Source organism: Laccaria bicolor, genomic scaffold (assembly GCF_000143565.1).
Source record: "Laccaria bicolor S238N-H82 LACBIscaffold_77 genomic scaffold, whole genome shotgun sequence".
NCBI lineage: Eukaryota > Fungi > Basidiomycota > Agaricomycetes > Agaricales > Hydnangiaceae > Laccaria > Laccaria bicolor.
Genome location: NW_001889948.1, coordinates 58,905 through 69,690, shown reverse-complemented (window position 1 = coordinate 69,690; position 10,786 = coordinate 58,905). Strand labels below are relative to the sequence as shown.

General features: G+C 45.2%; 4 protein-coding genes across 4 annotated transcripts; 1 reads left to right on the top strand and 3 right to left on the bottom strand.

Annotated features, from left to right (window-relative positions):
* Window positions 1–130: 130 nt before the first annotated feature.
* Window positions 131–979, bottom strand: LACBIDRAFT_335124 (uncharacterized protein; the record flags this gene model as incomplete). The annotated part of the gene is made up of 3 exons (XM_001889985.1): window positions 131–144; window positions 217–269; window positions 327–979. The coding sequence occupies 3 exons, from the start codon at window positions 977–979 to the stop codon at window positions 131–133; spliced, it is 720 nt and encodes a 239-aa protein (XP_001890020.1).
* A 2,116-nt stretch (window positions 980–3,095) lies between these two features.
* On the bottom strand, window positions 3,096–4,439 carry LACBIDRAFT_316698 (uncharacterized protein; the record flags this gene model as incomplete). The annotated part of the gene is made up of 7 exons (XM_001889984.1): window positions 3,096–3,190; window positions 3,240–3,352; window positions 3,402–3,530; window positions 3,587–3,711; window positions 3,778–3,975; window positions 4,028–4,325; window positions 4,396–4,439. 7 exons carry the CDS (start codon window positions 4,437–4,439, stop codon window positions 3,096–3,098), a joined length of 1,002 nt encoding a protein of 333 aa, XP_001890019.1.
* A 240-nt stretch (window positions 4,440–4,679) lies between these two features.
* LACBIDRAFT_316697 (uncharacterized protein) lies at window positions 4,680–5,213 on the top strand (the record flags this gene model as incomplete). The annotated part of the gene is made up of 2 exons (XM_001890005.1): window positions 4,680–4,737; window positions 4,795–5,213. The coding sequence occupies 2 exons, from the start codon at window positions 4,680–4,682 to the stop codon at window positions 5,211–5,213; spliced, it is 477 nt and encodes a 158-aa protein (XP_001890040.1).
* A 2,293-nt stretch (window positions 5,214–7,506) lies between these two features.
* Window positions 7,507–7,946, bottom strand: LACBIDRAFT_335121 (uncharacterized protein; the record flags this gene model as incomplete). Its single annotated transcript, XM_001889983.1, has 3 exons — window positions 7,507–7,672; window positions 7,713–7,783; window positions 7,869–7,946. 3 exons carry the CDS (start codon window positions 7,944–7,946, stop codon window positions 7,507–7,509), a joined length of 315 nt encoding a protein of 104 aa, XP_001890018.1.
* Between the last annotated feature and the right edge of the window lie 2,840 nt (window positions 7,947–10,786).

Genomic DNA, 10,786 nt, shown 5'->3' with positions numbered 1-10,786 from the left:
CCCTTGTTCTTCCCCCTTCCTTGTCCCTCCCAAAAATATAAATACACCCCCACCTTGTCCCTCCCCTACCCCCTCCCTTTAAGATAAACTGTGTAGTGTGTGTAGTAATACATTTCAAATACATTACAACTCAATCTATGACTTCTACATGTGAATTTTATCAGGAAATATGAGTGCCAAGTCATCAGGATAAGGTTGGAGTTGAAAAAAACTTACTCTGCTTGATTCCAGTCCTATTCCTCTGGAATTCCACTGGAATGACCCCATTCCTGCAGGAATAGGTGGGGCACTGTAAAGTACTGCCTAAAAGCCCAGTGAGCACCCACCCGACATCCCTAACTGCTGCCATCCAGTGGGCATCTCCATTAGCTGGGCCCGGAACGGCGGCTCCCCACCACAAGAGTGTCACCATCACAAAAAAGAACGCGTTCCTACCATATTTGTCCACAGCCAACCAATCCTCGTTACCCATCAAGGTTGGTTGATGCGCCGAGTCCAGTATGCCCTCAACCTCCAACACAACCCTCCAATCCGGCTGTAACCCTTTCCACCATTTCCACCAACTTGCCTCAAAGTCCTTCACTGCTGATATTTTAGGCTCCGTCACTTGCCTGCAAGAGATCCAATAGTGAACTTCTGGCAGCCTGTTATCCAACTTGAAACCTCCAGAGTGTGTGCCTGGTGCAAAGGCGGTGTGTTTTTCGAGTTGCACAAACTGTTCAATTAGGGCCATAAATACCATGCCTAGACTCTGGCTAGAAAGTAGCGTGTGGGCATCACGGAACCACGATGGCCATGCGGCGTCTGGCTGTGACATCATCATGGATGATGGGGATCCCAAGGGTGCGATGATCAGAGGAGCAGTCAATGGAGATGGCGCCAAATGAGTGGGCAATGGGGGATCTGATGAGGGAGGCGTTGGTAGGTTGATGGCAGCCTTGACAGGTGCCTTCCCACCTTTCCAATGCTTTGGATCCATCGTCGTGTTTTTCATGCTGCATCTGTTGGTAGTCTGTATAGTGTTTGAAAGTCCGGTTCGGTCTGGTTTTTTGATGCCCAGGGGCATTAACCGTAACCGTAACCGGTCTGCCTTTTGCCCAGAAGTCAAAAGACCAGACCGGACCGCAAAAAGACCGCAGACCGCGGTTTTTTGCGGTCTATAGACTGGTTTCGGTCTGCATCAGTTTTAACCGGTTTATGACCGGTCTTTAGGCCAATATTTTAAAATTATGAATCGGTAAATTTATTAACATCTCTAATAGCTTCAAAACGAGCCCAAGAACGTTAAATTCCGTTAGGTATTGGTGCTTCTATAAAATAAGTCTGGTACATCTATTATTCCCAAAAGTAATTTACATTTTAATTCATATCTCTCACGTTTTTTTACCAAATCGTACGTTCTTGGGTGCGTTTTAAAGGATATTTAAGGGGCTACAAAAAACCGGTCCAAACCGGTCAAGACCGGTTCACGTTAACCGGTCTTTTTGCGGTCTTTACATTTCAAAAATAAAAGACCGTAACCGCAGGTCCGGTCTTTTGTGGTCTTGGTCCGGTCTGGTTACGGTCTTTTTCCAGTCACGAGACCGGACTTCCAAACACTAAGTCTGTAGGAGCTCCTCATCGTTGTCCTTGTTGTCATCCTTGTCATCCCCATCTTCATCCTCCTCCTCATCTTCCTCCTCATCTTCCTCCTCTTCATCCTCCTCCTCATCTTCCTCCTCTTCATCATCATCGTCATTCCCCTCATTATCCGATGGTTCTGAGTCATCTGAGGCAGCTGTATCCTCAGCATCCGAGTCAACTGTCGCTTTGCGATGTTTGGCCGCTTCTGGGATTCTTTACTCTTTTCAGCCTTGCGACTCTTCTTCTTAATTTTCGCATCAGTGCTTCACTTCCGTTTACGTCGTTCACCCACGGTGTTGGAGGGATTCAAAGGCTGGGTCGAAGGCTGAGTGGGAATTTGAGACGAGGCACCAGGAGCCGGCATCGTGCACTAGTCCCTACCACTTTATATGATAAACCTTAAGCAAATGCCTGCACAGTTATCTGTTTCCTGCCAGGTGTGTTATGATATGAGATACTTAGGCAAGCTCAATGAAATATGTCTCATTTCCTGCCAGAGGCATTTCATTTTTTTGTCAGGGATATTTCATTTCTTGCCTTGAGATATTTCATATTCTTAGCTGGGTCTAAGTCTGACTTTTGTAGTCTGAGTCTGACTTTTTTGTAGTCTATATCTGACAATTCCTTTTCTAGGGCATGCACCTTCCTTTTTTGGTCATTTTTCCCTTGATACAATAACTGTAGCCCTTTCTTTTAGATTTCTAAATATACTGAAATCATACTGTTTGGTTTTGTTTTCATGGAGAAAAATGCAAAAAAAAACATGACACTTTTGGGATTTCTTTACCTCATATATCCACAATGGGAGCACTTCAGAACATAATTTGAACAGATTTAGGAAGCTACAGTGTAGGGCTACAACTTTTGTTTTTTTGACCATTTTCGGTAATTGGTCATATGACCAATATCGTGACATCCCCCAGTGGACCCTGACAAATACAAACCTTGCAAATTTGAGTACTATTATCCCATGAATTTTCCCTATTTTATTGCTATTTTTCTTTTAGAAAAGTGCACATTTCCATATTTAGAAGTGCGCTTTTGGACCCTGAAAACAGTGAGCAGACTGTGGGAAACAGTGAGGGGGCAATGATAAATGCAGTAGGGTAGGTATGAAATTGCCGAGGCAAAAATATGAAATAGCCCAGGGCAGGGATATGAAATTGCACAAGGCAAGGAATGAAATGGATATGAAATAGCCCAGCCAAGGATATGAAATAACCCAAGGCAAGAATATGAAATAACCCAGGGTAAGCAATGAAATGGATATGAAATAGCCCTGGGCAAGGATATGAAATAGCCCAGCTAAGAACATGAAATATCTCAAGGCAAGAAATGAAATATCCCTGACAAAAAAATGAAATGCCTCTGGCAGGAAATGAGACATATTTAATTGGGCTTGCCTAAGTATCTCACATCATAACACACCTGGCAGGAAACAGATAACTGTGCAGGCATTTGCGTAAGGTTTATCATATAAGTGGTAGGTACCCCTCCGTCGTGGATATGTTAGTGTTGACTGGAGTGGGTGGTTGGGGTAACGCCCATGTGCACTGTTCCTCAATGGCTAAAATGGAGTTCAGCAAGAATTTTTCAAAAACAAAAAGGAAATGTACAATAACAAGTACCCAGGAACAAAATAAAGGCATCCTTTACCAGAGCACACTTCTCCTTTTCAGCCAAAGGCCATACTTTAGGGACGGCAGCTTTGTTCTCGCCATGATGTATACTGAAGGACTATTAGCCTGACTGTCCATTAGGTCAATGAAACAACCTACCCGATCATATTGAGTTGCCCTTTTTTGCTTGGTTCTGGCCCCCCGATCAAAACCGTAACATGCATGCCCAGTGCTTCACCTATTGATTGAATCGTGGGTCCAAAAACACTTGGGAGGTCATTTAAAACTCTGTAGATTGAAAGGGATCAACCATCGGAAAGCTGGGAAGAGGTAAGAAGACTTACGCTTGAGCCTCTGCTGGACTTAGTAGCCCAGAATTATCTGTGCGCTCCTGCGCAACCTTTTTGACCTCCTCATACTTTGTTTTCGCAACCTCATTCCAGTGATTCTGCGTATCTTCATCAAGCTCCTTGAATCACACCAACTTGAAATCATTCTGAGCAGCCGCATGCGCAGATTTAGGCCTCCCACTCACCGCAAAGTCTGCCTCAAACTCTGCCTTCAATGACGCGAAGTTCTCCTTCCCCCAAGTCTCCCAACCTGCGCTACGCCTAGTAGGCGACGTGCTACACCTGAGAAGCTTTTGAAGTAGGAGGGAGATGGGGTCTTTCTTGCCTTTACCCATCTGAGGAACTGTCCGTTTGCATCGGTATTCGTACCAGTGGTAAAGAGACTTAAAGATAGATATTAGATTGGGAAATCTGCAAGAATGAAATTATACGTACTGTGTGCGCACACTCAATTACTCTGCCTTTGAGGATTGCATCTGTGGGGCTCAAGATCTCGTGGCCCTGGGCATCCATTGGAAGGACAGTAGCAGTTGCAGAGTTGCCAGAAGACAGAGGGATAGTCCAGTGAAAGTGAGTAAACCATTGGTTGACAATGGCGTCCAGAACAGAAGAGGCTTTCTTCTTGGTATGCAAAGCCTCCTTGTAGTCGGCGATAAATCCTTCGAGAAAAGCAAGGCGCTGGCCCTTGGCCCAGTTGCGCAAGAGATTTTTGAGCAGTGGCTTCTTGTTGACCCTGAGACATACGAGAAAAACATCAGTCTCAACATTCCACAACAAAGACAAGCTTAAAGTTTGCCACTCACACACCACCACTGGGATCGACACCTTCGACACCTTGATCACTCATTTAGCTTTTAGAGGGGGAGGCAGAAGATGAGAAATGGGTACATCTTCTCCTCTTCATCTGGGTTATACTGTTTTTTTTCACTGTGGGAATATCCTTCAGAAGCACTACCGCCCACAGTTATAAAAGCTGTTGGAACCAGAGATCCTCCCTTTCAACTCCTTTGCTACAACCACGTCCAACGTCCACATCTGAATGCCAGTTTTTATGTTTTGTTGTTGCTGACCCACTACCTTGTTTTCAATGGCAATTACCACTGACTATGAAGTGCCCGTTCCCACCTCATCGTCCACGATGACTGGTAAGTACTCAAGCCGTTGACCTCCCCTTGTCCACAATGTTTAATGGCCCTCTGCAGCCATCGAGGATGCGATCCGCTCCTTGCGATTGACACACGCCAAAGGCCAGGACTTTGTCCGTGCCTTTGTCCAAATTGTTGATCGTTCCACAGGCTCGCCTCATCCTTCGACCCCTCCTGTAATCCTTGACCATGCAACCAGTCCGATCTCCACCAGCTACGACATCCTTGGCTTTGACGGTGATGAAGACCTGAACAACGCCTCCAAAGAAGCCTGTCTTGATCACGACGGTGCTGGCGACATGCAGCCATTCCAGTGCCCCATCTGTGCCTCCCGCTCTATCGCAGCAGCATCCGTCAATGTTGTTGCTGCAATTGGCGCCCCCCCATCTGCCTCCGTCACCGCCGCAACTCCAATCATCGCATCTCTTTCCACAGCGAGTGGTGCTTACCATCCAAATCATAAAACCATGGCCTAGGCCAGGAAGGCCTTGTGCATAGCTCCACATACTTTTATGAAAAGTATATCATATATATCCCAGGCCTTTTTATGATAAGGATTTTTTTCATAAGAGGCCTTGTGCATTTCAATAACTTTTCATTGCAGGTCACAACTTATCATTAACTGCTTTTCATTGCAGTCCAGCCATTTTCATTGACCACTTTTCATTGCTGGCCAGCCCTTTTCATTATCTGCTTTTCATTGCAGGCCAGCCATTTTCATTGACCACTTTTCATTGCTGCTGGTATTTTCATTTGTAGCTTTTCATTGCAGGCCAGGATGTTTCATTGGATACTTTTCATTGCAGGCCAGCTCTTTTCATTGACTGCTTTTCATTGCTGCTGGTATTTTCATTGGATACTTTTCATTGCAGGCCAGGAAATTTCATTGGATACTTTTCATTGCAGGCCAGCCCTTTTCATTGGCTGCTGTCAGGTGGGTCGTCAGGAGAGTGGTCACATGACCAGTTGTCTAAAATGGTTAAAAAACAAAAATTGTAGTCCTGCACTGTAGCTTTCTGAATCTGTTTGAATTATGTTGTAAAGTGCTTTCATTGTAGAGATATGAGGTAAAAGATTTTTCTCATTGCCAGCTTTTTTTTTTTTTGCATTTTTCTCCATGAAAACGAGATGATTTTAACACATTTAGAAAGCCAAGACAAGCTACAATTATCATATCATGGTAAAATTGAGCCAAAAAGGAAGGTGCATACTTCAAAAGGGAAATTGACATGGACAGCCTGCAAAAGGCTACAAATGAAAAAAATCCTTATCATAAAAGGGCCTGGGATATATATGATATACTTTTCATAAAAGTATGTGGAGCTATGCACAAGGCCTTCCTGGCCTAGGCCATGGTTTTATGATAAAATATGGTAAGGACCAGTGCAGGGAGACTGTCTCGCCCCTTGTCACCAAGGTTAGTCATGCAGTCTATTCACGTGTGGCCAGTGTTGTGGAAGGACACTCTCGGATGAGTGCTGCTCGCACCTCTGCATTCACTTTGTACCTCACCTAGTGTACTGTAGCATAGTGGCGGCCTTTCTTTTCTTGTGTCATGAATTTGTGTACCTCATCTACTCAATATATTTGCTGTCCCCCTCCTGATTCCAATTGGATTTGAGTGGGTTGGGCCTATTTCGGCAAAACCATAAAGGATGGATGGCCTAATTAAGGCTCATACCTAAAAATAGATCATCTCTGTTGACCTTAAAACATACTGCGCCACACTCAGTCCTGAGCACTGGTCTTATTCCTTGTTTACAGAGAATCTTTGTCGATGTACCAGCCTAACAGACTAGAAAGTTTGGGAGAAAGTGGCATGTCATAAAGGTAAGAAGAAGACCGTCTTCATGCTTGAAACTTGATGTTAAACATATGTTGTACCACTCAATACTCATTGCCAGCCTTATTGCTTAGTACTGAAGACTCATTTGAGACAAGTCTACCCAATTGTTACAAGTTTTCAATAGAAAAGGTGCTCCTTATAAAAATCAGAAGAACCAGTTGAGGCGGCCCTTTCACTCGTGATTTAGCCTGTGTATCAACTTGCATTCAACATTGAGTCTTGTCCATCAGCACCATCAATTCTGTTTCTTAGCTCATTCAACTCAGAATTGACAGGCCATTCCGAATCTGAAGATCTTTTTATGATTACTCACAAGTTGCTCACACCAGTGGCAAAAAATCATAGGAAACCAGATGATCAGCCTAATTAGGCAGGCCTGCTATCAATCTTCTACTTACCTCTCTTATCCAACCCAACATGGGCTGCCGAAAACTCTACCACACACCCGAGGAGAAAGCACTCGCTCATCACACTGCTGCGAAAAAACATTATGAGGAGTTCATCACTTGTTCTCCCTTTCTTGAATTTTATTGACAAGTTCTCAGGAACCAAGTTCGCATTTGTCGTCATGCACGTCGCTGATACAAGAAAAAGGTTCAGGCTACAAGAAAGGAAAGATGCAAGACTTCCACTGCCGCAGACACCCCCAAGATCAGCCCTGATCCAAGGTATGCCCACCCTTGATGTGCTGCCACGCCGTGTATTTCTGATGAATTTTATGACCCAGCGCTGATGCACTCAATGTCATTGCTAGCGCATGTGAGCACTTTAATCAAGCCACTAATGGTCAGATGTATTCTTATGTTGACAAGCTAGTCACCCACTGTATCAAGAACCCAGATGAGGCTGTGAGTGTGTGTGCTTCAAGGGAGGAATGGTGGGCAGAACTTGTGATGGAAGTGCATGGGGCTCTAGATGAGATTTTACAAGAGCATGGGTATGGGGATGTATACCGATATTCTGATCTTGTGGGCAAGGACATCAGGCTTGTTCTCACTCTCATGGAGGAGGTCCACACTCATGCAGTATCGTTCCTGGACCAAATACAGGATTGGCATGACAGTGGTATCTTCTCCTACCAGATTTGTGCTGAGGGTGACAAAATTTCGATCTAAGCAGTTGTATTTACTTTGAATTACAGTCTCCCATAGTGTTCTTTTGTTGCAGTGGAATAATCCACCTGTTTTGCCACAAATCTAGCTGTATAGTTTATCAAGCCACCAATTAAGGTTTTATCAATGTGGCTTGACTCCAACAGGACATCAACCATCCTTCATTATCTCACCTCACCATGGGTAAGAGGCACTCTCTGCAAAAGACTATCTGTGCTCCTCTCATCGTTGATGACGCCACCGAGAGGCATGTTTGCCGTGCTAATCGTCATGCAAGGGTGTGTGATCCGTTATTTGTATTATCTGAGCACGATCGATCGTGTTACTACATATCTAGGTCAACCCTGACACGGAAGCAGATAACCGACAAGCCAAGCGAGTCAAGAAAAGTGATCAGGAACGCACCCTGAAACAATTGTTGCCAAGCTTCCATATTGCACTTGCACAAGATCAAACCACCGCTTTTTTCAACCAAGCATCAGACTGGTGGCTACCACTTTTATCATATAAATAAGGTAACTGCCTAGAGGTCATTGTGTATAAGTCCACAGTCTTTATGATAGGGAATCATACCAGTTGCCATGTCTTTTCATTATCATAAAGCCTGCGCTTTTTTTCATTAATTGTAGGCAAGGCCTTAGACCTCCATCTCATTATGTACCTGGTCAATATCATTGCGATTTTCATTAGCCATTTGGGCAATATCATTGGAAATTTCATTAACTACTTGACCGATATCATTGTGATTTTCATTAGCTATTTGGAAATTTCATTAGCCACTTGGGCAATATCATTGGGAATTTCATTAGGCACCTGGGCAATATCATTGCAATTTTCATTAGCTTAGTTGGGCAATATCATTGGAAATTTCATTAGCTACTTGACTGATATCATTGCAATTTTCATTAACTATTTGGGAATTATCATTGGAAATTTCATTGGCCACCTTGGCAATATCATTGCAATTTTCATTAGCCTCTTGGGCAATATCATTGGAAATTTCATTAGGCACCTGGGCAATATCATTACAATTTTCATTAGCCTAGTTGGGCAATATTATTGTGATTTTCATTGGCTACTTGGGCAATTTCTTTGGAAATTTCATTTGCCACCTTGGCAATATCATTGCGATTTTCATTAGCTGCTTGGGCTATATCATTGTGATTTTTGGTCATCAGGAGGGTGGTCACATGACCTATTTCCTAATTGTAGCCCTGCACTGTAGCTTCCTGAATCTGTTGGAATTATGTTCTAAAGTGCTCCCATTGTGGAGATATAACATAAAGTCTCATCGCCAGCTTTTTTCGACCTTTTTGCATTTTTCTTCATGAGAACAACACCAAACAGAATGATTTTAACACATTTAGAAAGCTAAGAGAAAGGGCTACAATTCTTGTATCGTGGGAAAAATGACCAAAAATGGAAGGTGCATACCCTAACAGGTAAATTGACACTGACATATTACAAAAGATTGCAGGTAGACTACAAAAGTCAGTTATGGACTACAAAGTGTACTAGTAGACCAAATAGACAGTACTTATCACTCCCCCACCTATTCCTACTGGACTCCAGGACTCCAGTAAGATTCCTACTGGATTCCAGGACTCCAGTAGGATTCCCACTGGATTTCAACAATTCTTCCAAAAAAGGCAATTTCCACCTATTAGACTCCAACTAGACTCCAACTAAACTTAGACAAAAAAAATCCAAACCTTCAGTTGGATTCCTACTGGAGTATCATGCATTCTATCAATTTTTGATTAAGTCAGTCAGACCTTTTAACACCTCAAAATTCCATACCAAACTTCCATTTAAACATAGATATTATATTGATGACTATATACACAAATATATACAAAAATATTTAATAATCTAATGTGGTCAGGGTGGGGGAGGGAGGAAGTGGTGGGAAATGATGAGGGGGGGGGAGAGTGAGGGAGGGGGAAGGCAGGGGAAGGGAGGGTGAGAGAAGGGAAGGGAGGAGAAGGGAGGGGGAGACAGGGTGAGGGAGAGGGAGGGGAAGGGAGGTGGGAGTGATGGAAGGGAGGTGGAGTGATGGAGGGGGAGGGAGAGGGAGGGGAAGGGAGGGAAGGGAGGTGGGAGTGATGGAGGGAGAGGGAGGGGGGGGAGGACAGAGAGTAGACAGGGAGGGTTTGAGGGGGAGGGAGTGAAAGGAGCTCATCACGAGGGAGTGCTCGTCATCCGTGGGCATGGGTGGGCTGCTTTTCATGGGCGGTGGTCGTCGTTTGGGGGCTCTGGATGTTTTTCGTGGGCGGCGGCTGTCGTTTGTGGGTGCTGGGTGTTTTTCATAGGCGGCGGCGGTCGTCGTCTGTGGGCTCTGGGCATTTTTCGTAGGCGGTAGCAGTCGTCGTTTGTGGGCGCTGGGTATTTGTCATGAGCGGTGGCGGTCGTTTATGGGCGCTGGGTGTTTTTCATAGGTGGCAGCGGTCGTCGTCTGTGGGCTCTGGGCATTTTTCGTAGGCGGTAGCAGTCGTTGTTTGGGGGCGCTGGATGTTTTTCGTGGGCGGCGGCTGTTGTTTGTGGGCGCTGGGTGTTTTTCGTAGGCGGTGGCAGTTGTCATCTGTGGGCTCTGGGCGTTTTTCATAGGCGGTGGCAGTCGTCGTTTGTGGGCGCTGGGTATTTGTCATGGGCGGCGGCAGTCGTTTATGGGCGCTGGGTGTTTTTCGTAGGTGGCGCTTGTCGTTTGTGGGCGCTGGGCTTTTTTCATGGGCGGCGGTCGTCGTTTGTGGGCTGGTGGGTGTTCTTCATGGGCGGTGGGTGTTTTTTGTGGGCAGAGGGTGTCATTTGCGGGTGTTTCGTGGTCTAGCAGAAAAAAAAACGACGACGAACGACGAATTTCGGTTCGTCGTTCGTCGTCTGGTGCCATGTCGGTGACGTGGCACCTGGTTTATGTGAGAAATAAAGGGGGGAGAGGGTAGTGAGCTCACCTGAGCTCGCCGTCGGCGCCTCTGTCCATTCGCGTGTGCTGGCATTGGGCGTCGTTGGGTGGGTGTTGTTCTTGTTCCTTCGCATCTTTGCAGCTGCTCGGGGGTCGTCGTGGCTTTGCGGAGTGTGCATTGGCGGGCATGGT